The sequence below is a fragment of the Sciurus carolinensis genome, chromosome 8, assembly GCF_902686445.1.
Source record: "Sciurus carolinensis chromosome 8, mSciCar1.2, whole genome shotgun sequence".
NCBI lineage: Eukaryota > Metazoa > Chordata > Mammalia > Rodentia > Sciuridae > Sciurus > Sciurus carolinensis.
In genome coordinates, this window is record NC_062220.1 from 122,828,566 (window position 1) to 122,852,155 (window position 23,590).

General features: G+C 40.5%; 1 protein-coding gene across 7 annotated transcripts in view; it reads right to left on the bottom strand.

Moving 5' to 3' along the window:
- Positions 1-23,590, bottom strand: part of LOC124990361 (protein HIRA) — a 98,774-nt gene that overhangs the window by 74,203 nt on the left and 981 nt on the right. For 4 of the 7 annotated variants that reach the window (XM_047560336.1, XM_047560329.1, XM_047560334.1 and 1 more), the window contains exon 2: positions 2,010-2,072. The exons of 1 other annotated variant lie outside the window; for it this stretch is intronic. In XM_047560336.1, coding sequence (XP_047416292.1) covers positions 2,010-2,072 — 63 coding nt within the window. Of the gene's footprint in view, positions 1-1,697; positions 1,748-2,009; positions 2,073-4,356; positions 4,425-23,590 lie in introns of those variants that run through there. 2 more of the 7 variants (XM_047560332.1, XM_047560331.1) reach the window with 2 other exon arrangements.

A 23,590-nucleotide genomic window follows, 5' to 3' on the forward strand; every position in this document is an offset into this window, starting at 1 on the left:
TGGAATGAAGAAGCAAAAATTGTTCAATGTGCAAGGAGTAGAAATTTGATATTGATATATAATATTAACTATGGGAAGTCCTCACTTAGTTTCCATAAATCATAATTGACTAGGTCTAAGGAGACTGAATTTGAATTACTAATTCAAGTAGCAGAAAAGGTGAAGAAAAACAAGTACTCATGGGAACCCAAGAAAGGGTGGGTTTAGTAGTAGCTGAGGCCAACCTGACTTTATGAAAGAACTCCAGAAAAGAAATCAATGATACTGAGCTCTGGTCTGGCCTCTTAATTCAGGAGGGGCTCCTAGAAGGTTCTCATCCCTGTTCAGGACTCAACTCTTCTTCTATAAACTGGAGAGGACAGAAAGCTGATGATGTGCCAGGACCCTTTTAGGTCTGTGCATATGTATCCTAGAAAGCAAGGAGAAAAACACAATCCTAACCAGGGTTTCCCTCCCTTCGTCAAGGTGCTGCCTGGAATCCATGCTCTTTCAGAGATGACCAGACACTCTGAAATCGAAATTTAAAATGTATCCTAAATACTTTGCAGCCACCTACAGATGGGGATGAACCAGAAGAAGGAATTTAGGATTCCTATGGTCATAAGTTAATGTACTGCTCTGCTGAAAAAATATACCTGTGTGTTTCACTAATGATTTCTAAGATTTCCATCACTAATAATTAACAAAAGCACAGGTCCTCATTAAACCTTCTATTACAGAGGGGCAAAAACCAATACTGTATATGGACATGCCCTGGACATGCCAAAGTGACAATAAAGTGCCTGAAATTTCCTCTTGGTCAGTAAGTAAATAATAAGTAATAATAGTAAGACCTTGCCATTCCAAGTAAGGTGAAAGGTACGCCTCCCCTGTGGATAAGAAACCATCCATTTCCCGCCAGCTAAGTCTAGCACTCTTATATAAGGCTGCAGGCTCTTCTTACAGTACCCAGGAAGCAGAGAAAGGCATTCTGGCCCACAACCTCTCTGTAATTCCTTTCTGCTCCCTGCCTCCCAGAAGAAGGTTCTGCTGCCAACCCACTCTGTAGCACCTCACCTGAGGAAACACTCACAAAGGTACTCTAGAGTGCTGCCCAGGGAGGCCTGGCTGGATAGGGAGGCCCTGTTCTGTGGCAAAGCTGCTGGAGATGAAAGTACTAGGTCCTGTCACTTCCTACCACTATATATACATCTTCGTGTCCTGGGATAAAAAATGGCTATGATTTTTCAAACAGAACAATGTTACTGCAACACTGCAACAGACACTGAATGAAGCACACTGACAATATTATGTATCTTATCTTCAAATGTCATAGGCATGCTTGCTTGCCCATTATGTTTTCTCTCTCCAACCCAATTGAACTCCTTTGACCAGAAGATGGGCCTAATTATTACATAACTAATTTAGCAATTTAACTATCTCTTCTCCTTTTTAGCAAAACAAACAAACAAACAAACAAACCAACCAACCACTGACAAGAGTTCTTGCCTCTGGGAACTGGGCTAATGCCCAGGGTACCACCTGCCATTCTATCCTCAGTAAGCCTGGTGTGGGGATGCAAATTAATTCTAAATTTAATTCAATAAATAGGAATTAGAATAAGACTGCTGCCAAAATATTTATAGAAATCATAGTATCACCAAAAAAGGATTTTTATTTAAGATTTAACCTGTTCAGAAAACAAATTTAAATTGTACCTTTTAGCCAATGTGGTGGTGCATGCTTGGAACTCTAGCCACTCAGGAAGCTAAGACAGGAAAAACACAAATTCGAGGCCATATTTGGCAACTTAGTGAGATCCTATCTCAAAATAAAAAATAAAAAGGGCTGGGGAGGTAGCTCAGTGGTAGAATTCAGTACTGGAAAAAAAATGTATATTTTAAACTGAGTCACATCTATATTGAAAAAAACAACAAGTTAACTCTTTTACAGCTAACCAAGATAACCAGGAGAAGCAGAGCAAGGCAACAGAGCTGTGATACTCTCCCAGGCTCACTCCATAAACGTACCTTGTCCTCCAGTTGCGAACTTGGTCCCATCAGGGTGAATATCAACTGAAAAAATCGGTTTGCCTAAAAACAAAGAAGAAAGGCACACATATCTAGCTTGGTTTTTTATTCACTGGAGAACAGCAACACACACTGAATTTTAAAATACTGACTATTCAAGTGCTATCTTTAATTCCTGCACCTCAGACAAAATAACAGGCTACAGATAAATTACATAAGTAAACATGGAGTAAGCTATCAGTTTCAGTTAAAGTCTAAGCTGCTGGAAGACTCTCTGAGCAACATTAGATAGCTGAAAGTCCAACATTAAGAATGTCTAAGCATTTGTCTGCCATCTTTTGGGGACATATGTTTGTAAAAGCCATGCACTGTGACTAAAAACTCTGAATCACAGATACTTAATGAAAGGAGCACACAGTTATACCTGTAGGCATCTCCCTATCTACATTTGGCTATGGGTGTGCATTTGGCTAGTCACTTAGAAAGGACACTCTCCATCCTTTCTAATTGGCTGTCTGAAGCTGAGCAGGACCAGTAGCTGGCTACAGTGCAGAGGCCTCACTTCTCTCATCAGGCTTCTACTTTCAGAAAGTCCTCCTGTATGTTTGCATGGTACCAAAGTCCATACAAAGTCTGCTCCTCAGCAACACTTCTGGTGGAAGCCCCAAAACTGTATGTTCAAGGTTAAATTAGAGGCTCAGTTCCTGAGGGGAAAGGGCTGTGGCTAGTTCTTGCAAGCCCTGCACTTTTGAGGAGCCCATGGCTGGAGAGTAGTCCAGATTGGTGAAAGTGCTGTAACAAATGAGCCGTCTATGGAAGGTATTCAGGGTGTTGGTGTCTTTGTCCAATTCCCTGATCTGCTTCCAGGCCAAGAGCTCCAAGAGGCACATCAGTTGCTACTGAGTTCAACACTGTTCCTCAGTCTTTAACACAGTACCTGGTGAGCAGCAGTTCAGTAATATTTATTCAGTGACAGATTAGATACATGACAATGAACTGAGCATAAGCAATCGCTGATACAGAGAAAGGGTATTAGTTAGCTTTTTGTCGTCCTGACCAAAATACCTGACAAGACCAACTTAAAGGAGGAAAAATTGGGGGCTCATGGTTTCAAAGGTTCAGTCTATGGTTGGCTGACTGCATTGCTCTGGGTCACAGGTGAGGCAGAACACCACAGTGAAAGGGTACAGCAGAGGAAAACTGCTGCAGCCAGGAAGTAGTAGAGAGTGAGAGGGAAGAGGCCACAGAGAAGATGAATGCTTCAGGGCATACTACCTCCTTCAGCCACACCCCACGTAGTAAGCTAATTCAAACTAGGATGAACTGATTAGGTCACAGCTCTCATAATATAATAATTTCACCCCTGAATATTCCTGAATGAACACAGGAGCTTTTGGGGAACACTTCATATCTAAACCATAACACTAAGCATCATTTAATTGAGGATGTTGTTTCTGTCACCTAAGAGGAGGCACTCTCATCCCAGTGGACACTGGCATGAGAGTTAGCAGCTCCAGAATCTACAGCAAGTGAGAGCAGAGTGGGAGCAGGTGGAGGCTGTCCAAAAGTTGTAAAGGCTGCCAAGGTTCCCACACAAATGTTAAAAATCCAATGCTGGTACCAAAGGCAATGCCTAGTGTGGGTCCCAGGCGGCACCCAACTCACCTCATCTTCCTTGCAATCAAATCAAACATGAGCTTCTACTAGACAAGAGGAAATACAAATTTCTTTTTACTAGTCATTGTGTGGTAGTAGGGGAAATAGCTGTGCAAGGCCAAATACAAACACCTTAGTTTGTCGCAGGGAACCCTTGGAAAGTTTGAAAATCATCATACATGTTCTATCATCTCTAGTATGTATTGAATGATAAAACAATAAAAGCTACCACAACAGGACCCTGCTACCATGTTGGTAGGCCCCAAAACTGGCCCCTGAGTCCCTCAGTGACTTCCAGGTCCACACCTACTAGTGAGGTCTCTATGGAGACTGATCAAGTTCAGTCAAAGCAGCTGCTCACCACCGTCCTGAAGTACATGCAGCTTGCTCAGAGCTGTCCCAAACACACAGGACACTCAGTGCTAGTCTGCTCCAAATGTTAATCCCAAGGGTTCATGAGACAAGCCTCCACACAGCTCATTTTCTACCTAGCTTTCAAGGAACAGATCTGACAGTTGAAGTACTCAGGTGGGAGGCAAGAGAGCCTGTAAATCAGTCTTTACAGCCCAGATATGACAGATCCTAATTAGTCTCATCTTAACCCTCAAGAAGAATCCAGAAAGCTCTATACCATGGGGTAAAAGAAGGTAGGTTCTGGGAGTATAGATAATAAAGATAAAAAGGGCTCCACCTTGTACTTTCTTGTCTGTGTAACCAGGCCCATGCTGGCATGCCCATACCTTCCTGGGCACCACACTTTCCACACTGAGGTGCTGGGAGGATACTTTCTTATCCACCTAGGGAAAGACTTGAGAAATAAGAAAGGACATTTGGGGATGTGGGCTCAGCTCTGAACCATGTAGATTTTACTGCTTTGATGGCTGTAAACAATTGTGAGACCAACCACCCAACACTAAGACCCAAGCTGTGAGTCCTACTAGACACCAGGGGGCAATGACAAATTAGCATCACCAGAATCCTATAAAATTCAGAAGAGAACATTTCACCAAGTGTGGTCAGGACAGCAAGAGGCAGGAGATAGGAGACTGGCCCCCATCAGTGTAATCACCTCTACTGGAGGTCTCCTGGTGAAGCTGTGGTAGGCCAGGCCTAGGGGTATCTTCTAGGAAAACCAGTGTCATGCTAGGGCATGTCCTGTGAAGTATTACATTTCCAAAGCCAGAATCAACTCTCCCCAGCCCAGGACATGCTCCTGAGCATCTGCCCAACAAATTCTATGGGAGGCAGAGCTCAGGTATTCTCTAAATCTCAAACGACCTTCTGGAGTAAATATCTCCTTTTTTTCTCTCTTCTTTTTTTGGTACATCATAGTTGTACATAATAGTTGGTTCATTCAGACATAATTGTACATGCATAGAATTTAATTTACTCCATTTCACTCTCTAGCGCCCTTCCCCTGTCTCCCCATTTTCCTTCTTCTACTGTACTGGTCTATCCTACACTCATTTATGTATTTTTAATTGGTAATTGTTAAGGTTTGGATATGTGGTGTTCCCCAAAAGCTCATATGTGAGCCAATAAAAGAATTTTCAGAGGTGAAATAATTAGATTATGAGGTATGGTCTAATTAGTTCATTAATCCACTGATATGAATTAAGTGGGTGGTAACTGTAGGTAGGCAGGGAGTAGCTAGAGGAGGTGGGTCACCGGGGACATGCCTTTGGGGTTTATATTTTGTCCCTGGTGAGTGGAGCTCTCTCTGCTTCCTGATCATCATGTCCTGAGCTGTTTTCCTCCTCCACACTCTTCTGCCATGATGTTCTACCCTGCCTCACCTTGAGCCCAGAGCTATGGAGTTGGTCACCTATAGACTGAAATCTATGAAACTGTGAGCCAGATAAACTTTTCTTCCTTTAAAACTGTTGTCAGGTTTTGGTCACAGTAGCAAAAAAAAAAAAAAAAAAAAAAAAGTGACTGAAACAGTGCTTTATACATATATGTGGAGATAGAATTCACTGATATAATATATACATGCACATAGCATACTTGTCAAATTTATTTAGCATTTCTTCCCCTTAATCTCCTTCTATTCTGCTGATCATCCCTCTATGATATCTGACTCCCTTTTTCCCTGGCTTACTTTGCTCTAGTTTCCATATTTAAGCAAGAACATTTGATCCTTGAATTTGAGTCTGGTTTATTTCACTTAGCACATGTTCCAGCTCCATCTTTAACAGCAAATGCCATAATTTCATTCTTCTTTATGGTTGAGTAAAACTCCACTGTGTATACATACTACATTTTGGGGGTGGTACCACAGATTGAACTCAGGGGCACTCAACCACTGAGCCACATCCCAGCCCTGTTTTGTGTTCTATTTAGAGACGGTTTCACTGAGTTGCTTAGCAACTCGTTTTTGTTGAGGCTGGCTTTGAACTTGTGATCCTCCTGCCTCAGCCTCCTGAGCCACTGGGATTACAAGCCTGTGCCACCACACCTGACTATATTACATTTTCTTACTATTCATCTATTGATGGGTACCTGGGTTGGTTCCATATCTTCAGTTACTGTGAGCTGTACTGTATAAACAATGATGTGGCTCTACCATTATAGTAGGCTGATTCTGTTCTTTAGGATAAATAATAAGGAGTCGGGTAGCTGAGTTATATGGTGGTTCAATTCCTAATTTTTTGAGGTATTGGAGTAGATATTTCTGACATTTTCCTTTTACACATGAGGAGGAGAAAACAGGCACAGAGAGATTTGGAAAGTTGCCCAACACCACAGAACTGCCTAGTACAGTCTAAGCACAGGCTCCACAGCCTGAGACTTTAAATACTATGATATGTTGCCCAGCTAAGTGACATAGTCTGGAGTTGCTATGAGGGTAGAAATAATGCTGCCTGGAGGGAATACATGAAAAGCCCACAGGTGTATAGCAAAGGAGGGAGGGGGAGTAGAGGGAACATGTGAGTGTGCTAGTAATCACACTGGGTCCTGATGACCTGGTGTAGGCTTTTGGACCTACTGAGCTGTACACTTCAGCTGCTACATGGGAAACTACTGCTTGGCTACTTCAGCAGGACCCAATGAGCCATATCTCCCTAAAATTTCCACCCCTGTGTACTTCCCTTGCCTTGAATTGGGACTGGCCCTGTGACCTGCTTTAACTAAGAGGGTATGACAGATGGCAGCACAGTTCCAATTTCAGGTTTAAGCTTTAAAAAGTTCTAGCAGTTCCACTTTTGCTCTCTAGAGAAATCCAGTTGCCATGTGAGGAAGCCAACTACTCCGAGACCGCCGTGCTTTGAGGAGGTCAAAGCTGGCTACATGGAGAGGACAGAAGAGCTCAGCAACAGTGAGAATCAAGGCTCTGGACACAGTCAAGTGAGGCATTCTGGCCCCAAGGTGCCTGAGACTTCCTAGTAGATTCCACACAGTTGAGATGAGTTGAAACCATTGAGCCCTGCCAAGTTGCAGAATCACAAGCAAATAATAAGACAGTAAGTTTTAGGGTAGTTCATCATACAATGAGATAATACACAAAAAAAGTATTACATTTGCTTTTCTGCTTCAGTTGACTTAACCAAAAAAGTTTTATGTGATGGGAGCATGAGTCTTAAAGGACATCAGGGAGAAACATTCCCTTGGTTCTTGGAGTGCTTCTTTCCCAGAAGTCTGTGAGATGTATTATATCAGCCTCCTTACAAAGCATATCAGAAACACCTACAAGTCACAGGTCATCCTGACTACTCAAGAGTGCACAAAGGCTTAGCAAGGCCATGCCTAGGGCTCAGTTGCACAGGTGCCAAGTATAGTCTATGTCCTTCAGAGCACATCCATTCACAGTATAAACTTGATGCTTTCTTGCCCAGTCCACATTTACGGATGTCTAAATGTGCCTGATGCTGGGAAAGTAAAGCTATACATAGCATAGTCCTTGCCCTCAGGAAGCTCCCAGGACTAACAGGTAATCACACAAACCTCATTGGCAATATGTCCAGTGACAGAAAGCTACACAGAAGAAAGCCACCTAATAGCCTAGGACTTCCTACAGAAATGATAACCAAATTGAGTCCTAAAGGTTGAGGAGAACCAGTGAGAAGAACATGGGAAGGAATTTCAGGAACAGGGCACATAGCAGAGAGTCAATCAAAGGCCAGGTATGTTGCTGCAGAGCAGAGTTCAAGAGAGATGGGCAAGGTCTAGCTGTGTTTATTAATTTATCTCTTGTCTATGTCGGTATATAAAGAAAAGTCAGAAGCTGGAGGTAGTTGGCAACTTATTTTTATCATTATCATGCTGTGCCACAGGAAAAGTTCTTTTAACTAGCCAAGCTGAAAGATTCTTTATTTTTAGACTCCATTCAGAAAGTCCTTTAGAAAGGGACCCTTCCTATTGAAAGGATGTGCATTGTCTTTCTTGGGATTGAAAGAAAGGAAGTAGGGACCCAGCACCACACTAATGGTTTTTATATGTACATTACTGTATTTCATCTAATCTGCTGTGTGACACTAAAGAAAGGAAACAAACTGCCAGTTAAACCAATCATACCTTTCACCAAGATGCATCCTAGTATAAGAAATGTTAAAACATGGAACAGATACATCTTAGAAGCAATGTGAGCTAGCATCTTAAATCTGTCTCGCAAGGTGTGACAGATCGTAAGGGTGAATACATCTTCACTGCTTTTGTAATTAGAAAACTCATGTTTGGGAAAATTAAATAATTTACTCAAGGCTGCATAGCTGGTTGTAGGAAGGGTTGAGGATTCAACACAGGGAGTTTTAATGCCTGGCTCAGCCTGTGTGTGCTCTTAGCAGTCAAGGGGCTTGTGATATGCAGATTAAGATTTCTAATGTGCTTCCTGAAGAAGATGATATAAAACCCAACCTATTTCCAAATCTTATTCTCAACTTCCCCTAGATTCTTGAGCTCACATAGTGATTATGGATTCAATGTGAATCTAATGGTGGCATTCTCCTGCTTCAAAGATAATTTTAGAGGAAGGTCTGAGCCCCTTAATGAATTGCTTTTAATGAACAATCAAGTAGCTCATAGAAAAACAATAGATGTACTAACCCTGAAAATAAAAACACACAAAAGGAGGAAGGAAGGAAGGAGGGAAGGAGGGAGGGAGGGAGGGAAGGAAGGAAGGAAGGAAGGAAAGAAAAAAAAAACAAAAAAAAACAAGGGCTGGGGACATGGCTCAGTGTTCAAGGACCATTGGGTTCAATCCCTGTATGAAATAAAGAAAAGAAAAGATCCACAGGGCTAACTCCTGATAGAGGCTACAGAGGTCACTGTAAAATTAGGATTTATGGCCATAGGTTTCTCAATGTATTCAGAATGGAAATTTCATTGATAGTGCAGGTGTAGTTTGCCCAGAACCTGTATGAACACAGAATTGACTTGCAGATGAAGCCCCCTTGAATGAGATGGTCACCATGATGATTCCAGAAAGAACCAACTAGGGTCAAAAATTCCCACACCCAATGTGAAGGAGTTAAACATTTGACTGATGAAGACTGCAGAAGACAGACTCTAGTTCTCTTGGCAAATACCAAACATAGTACATTTGAAATTAACGTTGCTATATTTCCTCTCTTGTTTTCTACTAGGAGATGACCTCTCCCTGCCACGAGGTCCCCACTTCCCCCTTCACCACCCCCATAACATGTTCTTTCGTTGGGTTTTACTTTACTTTCACTTAACAACAAAATTCTTTTGCTTGGTTTTTCATGTTTGACTTTAAATTTTATTTTCTTGGGATACAAGAACTGAGGTTTGGAGCTTCAGCTCCTCACATTCCTGTGAGGGTCTCAAAGATCTTGGTTTGGTCTCTAAAAGTTTCTGGGCTTGTTTTTTTTTTTTTTGATATGGGATTTGGCTATATTGCCCAGCGTAGCCTCAAACCCATGGGCTCAAGTGATCTGCCTCAGCCACCCAGCAACACAGTAGTCATAACTGTAGGCACATAGACCACTATGCCCATTCCTTTACGTTTTTATATTCTGATAGCTGTGTAGACTGACTAGAATATGCAATGTGAAAGTTTCTGCTAGACTAGAGCTTAGGGATATTTAAGGTTTTACCTACTGCACCTTGCTCCTGGGAAACTGCCAATAGAACTTAGTTATAATAAATATTAGTAAATATAGAGATAAAAGTAGGTAAATATAGCCAGGCATGGTGGAGCATGCCTGAAATCTCAGCGACTCAGGAGGCAGAGGCAGGAGGATCACAAGTTTGAGGCCAGCCTCATCAATTTAGTGAGGTCCTAAACAACTTAGCTGAGACCCTGCCTCAAAATAATAAAAGGACTGGGGATGTGGTTTAGGGGTTAAGTGCCCTGGGGTCAATTCCCAGTTTTTAAAAAAAGTGGAAAAATGTTTGAAGCATTTATTTTAAAAAAGGAGTTATGAGCTGGGTTTGAGCTACATCCCTGTAATTCCAGGAAACTAAGGCAGAAAAATCACTAATTTGAGGTCAGCCTCAGCAACTTGGCAAAACTCTGTCTCAAAATAAAAAATAAAAGGAGCTGGGATGCAGTTCAAAGGTAGAGTGCTCCTAGGTTCAATTCTCAGTATTGGGGGAGGGGGAGAAGGAAGCTATGAAACAATATTAAAATACAAGGTGGATGTAGATGATATAAGCTTGTATGTAGGAAACCCTAAAGATTCTACAAAACAAACAAACAAAAACCTGTTAATGGAACTGGGGGAATAGCTTGGTGGTAGAGCATATGCTTAGTATGTACAAGGTTCTGGGTTCCACTCCCAGCACTGAAATAAAACAAAAAACTATTAACATCAAGAAATAAATTCAGGGCTGGGTTTGTGGCTCAGTGGTATAGCACTTGCCTGGCATGCATGAGGCACTGGGTTCAATCCCCAGCACCACATGAAAGAAAGGAAAGAAAGGAAAGAAAGAAAGAAAGAGAGAGAGAAAGAAAGAAAAAGAAAGGAAGGATTGAATTCAGCAGAGCTGAAGGACACAAAATTAATAAAAATCAGTTGCATTTTTATACACTAACAATGAAAAGTCTGAAAAGAAAATTAAGAAAACAATTCCACTTACAAAAGAATCAAAAAGAATAAAAGGAATAAATTTAACCAAGGAGATGAAAGACACTGAAAATTGCAAAACACTGCTGAAGGAAATTTAGTGGAAAAGCATGCCTTGTTCATGTATTAGAGGGCTTACTATCTTTAAAATGTCAAAAGTAATATAGATTTAATGCAAACCAAATCAAGTCCTAGCAATTAAAAAAAATTCATCCTAAAATTCCTTTCTTAAAGAACCCTGGATATGGATAGCCAAAAGAACATTGGTGGGGGGCGTGGAGGGAGGGAGAGGTCTCACATTTTCTGATTGCAAAAGTTATAAATCTACACTAACCAAAACAGTGTGAGATTAGACATACTGATAGATATACAGACCAATGGAACAGAATAGGGGGCCTAGAAACAATCCCTTTATATGGTCAATTGATTTTTTTAAAAATTGTTTTTGTTACTAGTACTGGAGACTGAAACCATGCTAAGTACTCATTTTACTATCGAGCTATACTGCCAGCTGGGTCCATTGTTACAAGGGTGCCAGACCATTCAATGGAGAAAGGACAGTTTCTTCAACAAATGTTTGGAAAGCTACACATGCAAGAGTGAAGTTGAACCCTTACCTAACACCATATACAAAAATTAACTCCACTTGTATCAAATACTTTTAAAACTTAAAACCATAAAACTCTCAGAAGAAAACAAAGAAGTTTCATAACATTGGATTTAGCAATAATTTTTTAGGTATGATACACCAAAGGCATACACAATTTTAAAAAAAATAGGGCTTCATCAAAAAAAAAAAAAAAAAAAAAAAAACACTATGCATCAAAGAATACTATCAGTGGAGTGAAAAAGGCAGCCCACAGAATGGCAGAAAATATTACAAATGACCTGATAAGGAACTGATAACCAGAAAACAGAAATTCTAAAACTCAACAAAACAATTTAAAACCCAACTTAAAATTGACAAAAGACTTGAAAAGATATTTGTCCAAAGAAGATATACAAATGACCACAGAATATATGAAAAGATGCTCAGTAGGGCATAGTGGCACATGCCTGTAATCCCAGCATCTCTGGATGCTAAGGCAGGAGGATCACAAGTTCAAAGTCAGCCTAAGCACTTTGGTGAGGATGTAAGCGATGTAGTGAAACCCTGTCTCAAAATAAAAGAAATAAAGATCTGGGGATGTGGCTCAGTGGTTAAGTGCCCTTGGGTTTGATGCCTGGTCCAAAAGGAAATAAAAGAAATGCACACCTCTAAGGCCTATTTGTAAAAACAATATAAAAGTATATGATTAATATATAAAAGCAATAAATGTAACTATCCCAACACCAACGTTAGGTCATAATAAAACATTCTTTTCTTGTTAACCAGTGATCTCTGGAAAAACTCATCTAAGCATACCATACTAATGTGACCTATGTGCACATAACTCATATATCTGATTACTTACAAGACACTTCACCCTGACTATCTCCAAACTGGAACTTCCAATTTCTCCATCCAAAACTTCTCGACCCACTGTCTGTCTACCACAGTTAAGGACATCCCTAGGGACCAAAGACAACAGGCCCTGAACAATAGTTACACAATACCCTCCCATGGTTTTTCTGTCTCCTGCCTAACCCTGCATCACTGCTTCCATACTGGTACTGGACTGCACAAAGTCTGCCCTTACCTTGGCCTTGTAATGGCTATTTCTATGGTCCAGAAGGCTCTTCCAGACATACACAATGACTTCCTACTACACCTCCTTCAAGTCTTTGTCAATGTCACCCTCTTATACTTACACTTTTAAGTATGTCTCATACTTTAAAGTAGGGTTTTGAGGCCCACTATAAAGACCCTACATATAAGTATTATTTCCTAACCTGGAACAACCAAACAACCTGGTACTAACCTATTTTTTAAAGCTATTTCTTATCTATCATGTAATTTCCTTTATTTTATACCTGTCTACCCAGTCCATCAGAATGTAAACCCCAGGAGCTTAGTGATTTGAGCTCAGCAATTTTTGTCTGTTTTATTCACTGATTCATCTATAGGGCCCTAGACCCATATTGCAGTACATACTAAGAAATCAACAATTGTTGCTGAATGTCTCAAGAAAGCCTGCAGTGGAAATGCCAAATTTGAACCCCCCTTCAGTGTCACAGGCAACCTAATCTTTGGAAGGCAGGCTCCGGATACCCTGTGGTGGGAACTCAGATTTCACCAACTGCCTGCAGGTGGGAAGCAAACCCTTGGCGGGCTCACAGAGCCATCTGCTTCTGTTATCTCTGTCACTTTGTGACAACCACAAATATTTCTCCCAATTTTCTTTACTAAGCTCCAAACAGTGACATTTCATAGGTATCAGATGGCTCAAGGACTGAAAACACATAGTGCAGGAAGGAAATTGTAGTAACCATACAACTCTTCCCACCCCCAACTAAAGTAGAATAAAGTACAGGTATATCATTTTGAGAATTTAATCACTTCTCCTGCAACATTTGCCAACACATAATAAAGTTCTGGAAACAGTTCTGTTCCTTCATATTTCTTAAAAACTATCTGCAAAATGAACTTAAATAAGTCTACTATCTTCTATCTACTTCCATTAGAAAATTAATAGCTATATTTCCAAAGGAGGGGGATGTCAGTTTAACAACAACCACAATTAAGAAAATAACAAAACCAAAACTTTACTTAAGTGAAAAATCTGGAAAGAAACATTTTAGTTATTCCAATTATGGATACAATGCATGGTCTGTAAAGGAGGTTAAACACTGAAAACAGGCTCTGTTTTGGTAATGAATTTGGCTAATGTCTTAAAAAATTCAGACTTCTTATAATGGGACGTGTTCACTAAAAAAAAAAAAAAAAAAAAAAAAAAGTGTGTTTTTAAAAAGCACTAAGTCATCCAATTGTTTTCTTTTTTTCCTCCCCCAAAATGGTCTGAAAGATCACATAAAAATAGGGGTTTCGTTGCATTCTGTGATGCTGGTGATCAAACCTAGGGTCTTGTACATCCTAGGCAAACACTCTACCACTGAGCTACATCCCCAGCACAGACCACATAAAGATGATTTTAACAATGTTTTCCTCTTTGCATTTTCTAATTTTTCCTAAATTGAACATGTATTACTTTTATAATGAGGAAAATCATTTTAAATTTTATAAGTTAAAAGCACCAAATCATAAAAAGTTTCATTATCCAGATACACACATAACATACCAGAGATAATATTCTAGAAATATACCTGGCAGTTGTCACTGGCAAGATTCAGATATTTGTCTGGTTCCTTAACAGCATTAGAATGGAGTTGTAGTGTCTCCAAAAAGGAGAAAGGTAAGAGTGGCCATACTTGTCATAAGGCTGCTTGGGAAGACTCTGTACAGTGGTTTCAATTTGCCCACCCTGTCTACTCTCTTATCTGCTCCTGCCACAGTTTTACCAAGCTCAGCAGACAGCAACTTTCTTCTCATAAAAGCAAGGCATCCTTCTGTTTTCTTTTACTCCACACTTTAGTTTCCCTGCTTCGCCCTGCTGACTTTATCTTCCCAATATATCTATAACTCAGAATTTCTGTGATTTTGTTATCTTGATCAAAGAATAGTTTATAAAGTATACTAATTTGTCAAAATTCATCAAATTGTACACTGAAGGCCTGGGCATTTCATTACATAAATCATACCTAAAAATAATTTATTTATGTATGTAAACAATATATATCATATTACATTGATATATCAATTATGCAATTGTCTTATATGATATAAGCTATAGCATGTAATGTACAAATACATTATATATAAAATAATTTATAATACTGGTTGAGTATCCCTTATCTGAAATGTTTGGGAAAAGAAGTATTTTACATTTTGATTGTTACATATATATAATGAGATAACTTGGGGATGGGATCCAAATCAAAATATGAAATTAATTTAGGTTTCACACACATGCTAAAAACAGAATCAGAAGGTAGCTATACAATATTTTAAGTCTTTTTGTGCATGAAACAAAGTTTCGCAGTGTGGAATTTTCCACTTGTGACATAATATTGGCACTCAAAAAGTTTTGGATTCTGGAGCACTGCAGTTATATATATATATATATATATATATATATATATATATATATATGAAGATACACATACATATATATGAATATAAATATATAAGTATACACGCACGCACATATAGTATATATATAAATATTAGTATACCCAACACACAAAATTTAACCATTTGCACTATCATGACCATCACCACCATGGTCATCACCATGATCATTCTGTGCCTGGATCACTGTGAGAGTCTCATAAATGGTCTTCCAGCTTTCTCCCTTGCCTCCCACACCAGTCTAGTTTTACTGCAGCAGAGAGACATTCAAACCCCAAGTCAGATCACAGTAGTCCTCTGTTCCTAATGCAGTGAGAGGGGCTGGGGATATAGCTCAGTTGGTAGAGTGCTTGCCTCACAAGCACAAGGCCCTGGGTTCAAATCCCCAGCACCACCAAAAAAAAAAAAAAAAAAAAAAAAAAAGAGATATCCTAATGCAGTGAGAATCAAGGCCTCCGGCAATCCATCAGGCATTCCTAGTCAGACTGCTAATTACTCTCGAACCCTTTCTCACCTAACCTTGTTAGTCCTCAAACCTTCCAGGCAAGTTCTGGATATTCTCTGAGCCTAGAATACCCTTCCTTAAAATGGCACCTTCTTTACCTCCATCAGGTCTATTGTAGATGCCATGAGATCATGCCCCAGTCCCCTCCATCCAAGGAATTAAAGTACCCCACCCATTATACAGCTGGCAGCCCAAGAAGGCTCCCAGCAGTGCTTCTCTGGATAGGACCTGCCCTCAAAAGAACTACTTCCACCAAAGTCAGGTCCACTAACCAAGACAGCCCACAAACAGTGATTGTAGATGTAGGTATATGAAGGCCTGGGAACCTCACTCCAAGTCAGGACAACTCTGAAGGGCTCACCAAGCTCCAGAGCTCCCCACAGGATTAGCTGTGGCTTTTGCTGTGCCTGCATCATAGACCAGTTTTCCTTTTCAGTCCATCTTCTTTCCTCATTTTCACACAGGTATGGTTCCCAAGACTACTCCCTGATAATCCTTCTGCATGCAAAAATCTCCAATTCAGGGCTGGGGAGATAGCTCAGTTGGTAAAGTGCTCGTCTCACAAGCACAAGGCCCTGGGTTCAATCCCCAGCACCACACACACACACACAAAAATCTCCAATTCAGAGTTGATTACTGAGACGAGGTCTTTGCTCAAACGTAACTTTACTCAGGCTTTCCAAAAAAATTTCCTCCCAAATTTTTAATTTCCTATTTAAAATTCTCCTACCCTAGCACTACCTCAGCATTCCTAATCTTTGTTTGTTGTTTCTCCCTATACTCACCTGCCTACAACTTTCTAATGGCTCTTGTTTGGGATGTCTGCTGTATCTCCCCAATAGGATCCCCTTCTAAATCTCATCTTTCCTGCATACACCAATGCCCCCAGCAGATAAATGCCCACCCACTCTCACTGGTGAGAATGTTATCACATGCTGCTACTAAACACAGCCTGCTTGCTGCTTGGTTTACAGCTATTTCTAGCTCTTAGACCAGCCCCTGGCATAGAGTTGGCACTTGTTATTTGTTGAACAGGTGAATGTATTCGGTGTCCTCTTTGTGTTGTACCCTTCGTTGCAAGATGCAGAAGGTCTGGAATTCACTCCAGCAAGATCTATCCTTGGTCCTCAAAGAAGGCTAGTTGCCCCTCCTGTCTGTCCCTCAGCACCATGGTTTTTGCTGGGGAAGTCTCCCTGAGACTTGGCCAGTCCTATGTTTGTTAATGCATCAAGGCAGGTATTGCTTTTAGGAACAAGTTTTGCCACTGAGCTACATCTCCAAGTTTCTCTTTGCCAGGGATGTTATAAAGCATTTGCCATCTGTTCTGTTTCATCTAGTCTCTTCCCTAAAATAAAAAGCTTCAAACAACACAGTCATATAAATGAGTTCCTCAGGTTGAAGCTTGGGCAGAGTGCATCCCCTTATCACTGGAATTACCAGCAGATTCTACCATAAAGTCATCCCTATTAGATGAGCCAACTAGAATGAACAAGAAGTTTTCTGAAGCATATCAACTCTACTAGCCAAGGATAGAAGACACAGTTGGCCACCCATCCACCAGCCACCTTCCATCACCTTCTTCCTGTACTCCACATTCATCAATATTTACCGAGTGACTACTGTGGTGTGAGCCAGGAAACAAGGGGGGTTCTATGAATAGAGTGTATGCAAAGACAAAGTCTCTGCCTTCTGGGAGATAACTTCCAGTGGGGAGGTCTCTTTATTCAAGTATCTATCCCTCTCTCATGTAAACCAATAGGCACTGGATATTGGTACAAGAGAGGACACATAATTAAGTCACTCCAATAAGGCTAACAGGAAGATATGGTTCAAAGCTCAGGCACAGGCCTCTCTCTCCTTTTCCTCCCTGAAAATATTCTGTTGACACTTCATGACCACAGAATACTCAAAAACCAAATGTCAGAGAAGGTTCATCAAGTACTTCAAGAGAAATCCACCAAGTTAAAAGCCCTAGGACACATTAATTGATTGATTTTTGGTACTAGGAGTGAAACCAGGGGTGCTTTACCACAGAGCTACATCCTCAGTCCTTTTAATTTTTTATTTTGAGACAAGATCTCACAAAGTTGTCAGGGACTTGCTAAATTGCTGAGGTAGGCCTCAAGCTTGTGATCCTCCTGCCTCAGCCTCCTGAGTCACCATGCCTGGCGCCCTCTGAATGACTATAGAAGTAGTCATAGAACAACAATCTCCAGGCATGAGAAGGCTTTTGTTACTAACTTCTACCACATGGTTTCTGAAAGCTGTCGTTCTGAGGAGGAAAGGGGCCCTCAAGTTTTCTAAAACAGAAGTTGCTAGCTGCATGTGGTGGCTCATGCCTGTAATCCAGCAACTCAGGAAGCAGAGGCAGCACAATGGTAAGTATAAGGTCAGCACCAGCAATTAGCAAGGTCCTAAGCAATTTAGTGAGACCTTGTCTCAAATATAAAAAATAAAAAGGGCTGGAGCCATAGCTCAGTGGTAAAGTGCCCCTAGGTTCAATTCCCCAATGGGGGCCTGGTCATGAGACCACTGCTTGGCAAATTAGAAAGAGGAAGCCTGGGTTCAGGCTAGAGTCTAGGTGTGACTCCCAACTCATTTCTTTCATATCTAGTGTAATTTGGGGGAAACCATCTCATCCCACACAGCCTCAGTTTCCATCAGCAAATTGTACTGCTGCAGATGTTTTCTTTCTGCTCCAAATCAAAGACAATTTAATGAGTATTCCACTAATTCATATAACACGTCCCATGATGGGTCAACTTCAAATTGCATTAATTTAGCAGCTTTGAACCAAGTCTTTCCCTCTTCCTCTTCTGTTATCCTCAGTGTGAGCCTGTTCTCAGAGTCACAAGCTGGCTGCAGACCTAGTGAAGTCCAGCAGAAGAGACTGGCCTTTCAAGCATCTCTTATTTGACTCGTTAGGAGCCCCAGCAGATATGCCCTACCAGTCATGGCCATTCCTCACCTGCATACTAGTTTTAGGCTAGGAACACACTCCTTACAGCTTGGTCTGCAAGAGATCAGACAAGAAAAAACTGGGGTTCTACTAGCAAGGAAGAGGGAAGGCAACCTACATTATCTGCAGTACACCTTTCTACTGTTTAACAACATGGACATTGCCAAAAGCCCCACTCACTTCTCTAGGTGTTGATGCTAATCTTGCCAAGATGATAAAATGCACTTCTGTCAATTTTTTAATCCCCAGGTCTCATTCCACACCTGTTTCATTTGCTAGCTAGCAACTACCATAATCTACAGGCAAACACCTTAGATGAATGGGTCAGGCTAGGGACCTCTGGGAAAAGGGAAAAACAAAGGCAGACACAGAGTGTCCTCTCCCTGGTCATCCACAAGACTCAGCACAATGGCACCAGATTCCCTAGCTGGTCTTGGTGGTCAAAGCCGGGGAGCTGCTCAGAGATCCCTCCCAGCTATGTAACTATCGTTTTGCTTATAAAATGAAAATATCTTTATGATCATTTCTTTTAAATTAAAATAAATTTAAGAAAACCCCACTGCCTAGTCCTCATTCATACTTTCTTCAGCACATTCAAGAAATGAACTCAAGAGGGCTGGAGTTGTAGCTCAGTAGTAGAGCACTTGCCTAGCATGTGCAAGGCCTGGGTTCAATTCTCAACACTGCATATAAATTAATTAATTAAATAAAGGTCCATCAATAACTGAAAAAATATTTTTAAAAAAATGAACTCAGAGTGACCTGAATCTATAGTAATTTGCCTTTAATGGTCAACTATTATTAATTCTACCTCCACCCTGTCTTCAGGCCCTCCCTACTCTTTCTTGTCTTTACCACCTCTGACTTCCCTGCCTCTCTCAGTATCTCTCATCAAGACCTGGGCAACTGCCTCCTAACTCCTCCAGGGCCTTCCTAGGATAAATATCTCACCCAGCCTCCTCAGAAACTTCAGTGCTCCCCTTCCACAAGCCCAGACTTCTAGCCAGGTGCTTATAGCTCTGGCTCCCAATTCCATTATCCCTCTTTTCCTGTTCAGTCTTAACTGTTAACATGCTGTATATGCTAAATGTTTTTATCATCCAGGTCTTTGGTCTTGACTACTCAAGAGTTGCAGTGCCTTCTCCACCATCACAATCCTAATCATGTCAAGGTTCAGGCTCAAGGACACCTCCACAAACCAGACTAGAGTCAAGTCAGGGCAATCACAACTTTTTTTCTGTAGCTTTTGTTTCTGGTTGCCCTGCATTCTAGAATACAGTCTAGATATTCATCTCTCCTACCTTCTACATAGCTTTCCATATATAGGGAGAACCTTGTTACTTCTAGATCCCCACAGAACTTCTCACTAGAAAGGTTCAAAGTTTGGAGCACGAATTAGTGTAAAATTTACATGCGTTATATCCAGAGAAAAATCCCACCTGGTTTTCTTCTGAATTCTCTTCAGGTATTTCTGGTTATTTTCCTAAATCAATTCTTATCATTTTTAGATATAAATCAGCAAAGAAACACTGTGGAGAGAACTCACCTTCAAAAGGTGCAGGTGAGGCAAATGGTATTGGCTACATGAACAAATCAGGTTACAGAGATGGAAAAAAACTCTTCTATGTCATATATTTAATAAGCAGCAAAGCATAAGGGATTCCAGAACAGGATTATCTGATTCTAAAACAAAAGGCAAAATTCTTTTCTTCATTATCTTCAAGTGGTCTATAATCTAGTTGGAACAGTAAGACAAATAAATACAAAAAAAAAAAGGCAATTAACAACAAAAACTTCCTTATCCAGAGCAAAGTTTCTCATTCTCAGCACTACTGACTTTTTGGGCTGGATAATCCTCTGTGCTTCAGGTTATACTGTATGCTATAGGATGCTTAGCAGCAGGACTGTACTCTACCAACTAGATGCCAGTGGCACTCTGCCCCCAACACTTGTAAAACCAAAAATTTCTCCAGACATTGTCCTGTTTGAGAACCACTGATCTACAGCAATTGCCAAATTTATCTCACAACCACTGCAATCATATATCAGCATTAGGATTCCCTCCCAGTTCATTCTCAGACACAGGACTACAGTGCTGGCCAGCAGCAATGCCAGTCCCTCGCCACACCCACTCCTGACTCCATTATCCTTCCATTCAGCTGCATTTTACCAATAAGCTGATTTGTCTCAGTAAGACATATTAAAATCCTTTTCAGAATGAGACCAAATGTGTATGTGTGGTTGATGGTAGGGTGGGGTGGTGGCTGGAATTACAGGACGGGAGAAAAATAAAACACCATAAAACAATGTGATTAACTGGCAAATCACCCTATTGTTGAAAATTTGCCAAATATTTCTCACAATACTGCTATGAAAGAATGGATCAGAGGCCAAAAGTGAAAAAAAGTTCTTGCAGCCCAGGCCTTCCTGATTAGAATGGGCTTCACCAGAGAGCTAAGCAAAAGTGCAAACTGCCCAAGAATGAGACTTCCAAAAAAAATGTTCAAGAGCAAAGTTCTAGGGATGGGAAAAGCCATGAATCTCAAAGGAATTTTCTAAATATACAAACTGCATTTTCCTACAAACTTTAATTCCAAAAGTCCTGATGTTTTCACTTTCTGACCAATATATGACTGTAACCTAACTTATACATGAAGCTTATTTTGGTCAGTCCTAATACTATATGGAAGAACAATATAGGAATAGTACCTGCAATATAACTTCTACATAAATGATAGATACCATTAGTTTTTATATCTTAAGGGTCTTTTATATTTGGGTACAGGGTAAAATGGAAGAGATGAGTCTTTACCTTTATAAAATTTTTACCAAAGTCTAAAAGTAGATTCACCACCCCAGGTATTCAGTTAGTAAATGATGGCATCTGGAACCCAGTCTGATTCCATACCCAAGGCAAATTTCTCTGTAATAAGATAACATCAAGATTTAGTAACATAATTTTAGACCAGAATGTCTTAGCTGGGGGTGATTTTGGCTACCAGTGGACACTGGCAATGTCTGGAGATAATTTTGGTTGTCACAACTTCTTGTCTTCAAGAAGTTTACAAACTAGTTGGAACAATAAGACAAACAAAAGAAAAGGCAAATAACAACAAAGACTTTTCTATCCCAAGTAAAGTTTATTACTCATGGCACTACTGACATTTAAGGCACATAAGCCCCTGTGCTGGGGCCATCCTGTATGCTGTAGGATGCTTAGCAGTAGACCAATCCTCTACCAATTAGAAGCCAGTAGTGCTCAATCCCAAATGCTAGAGAAGGTTCATCAAATTATCACTACAGGGTAGTGGTGGAGGGTACTCCAGGAATCTAGTGTGTAGAGGTCAGGGATGTAGCTCAGCACCCCACACCAGTCATATGTCCCAAAATGTCAATAGTGCTGAGGTTGAGAAACACTACCTTAAGAGATTTCTTTACTATCAGTCTGGAAAATGAAGACCAAAGTATGCCAACAAACACTTCTTCCTCCTCTAGCTTCACCTATTCTAGCTGCCTTCTCTACCTTGTCTGAATGGATCCCTTGCCATTCCAGGGGAAAATGCTGGGCTCTCTTTTCCTTCTCGGTTGGACTCTAAGACAACAAAGTATGTTCATGCTACAAGAGATAGGAAACAAGTAGCAGAGTGAGATAGCCAGAAAGTGCAATGATATACACTCCAAAGAGACATGGCTTTTGTTTTTTCATCCAAAGGAAGCATGATTTTACTGGTCACTACCTTTTTCCTGGTTACCAACTACCACTTAGGTTCTAAATGAGAACAGCAGTTCCCACTACTATTATCTTTATAGGCTTGCTCACTAGTGATTCAGACCAACAATTTCCTCCAAGATAGTGGTCACTTTACCTCTAGCAGTCCCCCTGAGTATTGCCATGAGGCCAAGGTTCATTTTAGGAGATTTTAGAAGAAAGGAAATTTGACAAAAAATATGTGTAAAAGATATTAAATCCTGCTGAGTGTGGTGGGACACCTATGTAAACCCAGAGATTCAGGAGTCTAAGGATCAAAAGTTTGAAGCTGGCCTCAGCAATCTATCAAGACCATCTCAAAATAAAAAATAAAAAGGGTTGGGGATATGGCTCGGTGATTAAGCACCCATGGGTTCAACTCCTGGTACAAAAAAAAAAAAAGTTAAATCCCATCCAGTTAGTCTTGGTATCTTTTATTATTATCTCTTAGATTTCTAAGGCATTTTATGGTCTGGGAAAAGCTTTTGTGTCTCTGTTTCCATCTGAATGTCACAATCATACTGTGAAGTGAATAGAGCAGACACCATCACACTTCATTCTAGGATCCCAGACTCAGGGCGCATCACTCTCTCTGCTGTGCTAGGCTCGTACATTTGACTGCTGACCTGATTGCAGACTCTCACTCATTTGTACCTAGACAACTGTTTAAGCATACTGACATAATTATGTTTACACAGTGTAACATTTCTGTCCTACAAAGGAGCTTAACAAAAAGGAATAAGTTATATGGCAGAATGAAGAAGAGACTGGAGAAGGTGGGCTATAAAACAAATGTATTTTAGGCAAAGCATTTTAAAATAAAAACTCCTTTGCACCTTCACTTACAGAGCAAATTAATTCATAATAAAATGTCTCCTTTCCTGATCCCAAACACTATAATTTAGAACTACAATAACAGACCAGTTTTTCAGAGAAAGATCTGTACCCTATACATCAGGATCTTGGAGATCAACAAGAGAAAGGAAACTAAGGCTCATGCCATAAGCCTTATAGCATCTTCATAAATTATGGAGATCTCAGCTTTCTTACCTGTTTTAGTGAACATTTACCATAAACCCATTATATATAAATCATTCCTGAGTTTAGCAGGGAATACAGAAAGAAGTAAGGCAGTCCTTGCCCTAGAGTCGTGGAAAGTACAAGCATAACTTCCATACAGGCAAAACACAGGGGTAAGTGCACAGAATATACAGTAGAATAACCTGGGCAGAAATGGTTTCAAAAGGAAAAGGTGACCTCACCTGATCCCGGAAAAATGGGGAAGGCATCACAAATGGAAGGAGAGGGCATTTCTGATTGAAAGAAAACCGGTTAAGACATGTTGAATTCAGTTTTGTTGAGAGACAGAGCATTCTGGGATCAAATTCAAAATGCTAAAGCTACATGTGTAAGAAAAGGCAAAAGCATCCACTCTTGCTTTAAAACTGTAGCTCCCTCTAGTTGCACTGCCAAGTAGAAGTGAGGAAGGAACAAGAGGGCAGCAGGGTGACCTTTTGCCTCTGGGGGGGGGGGTTACCCTTTGCCTTCCTGGAATGCCAGTACTGTCAAGGGGAATG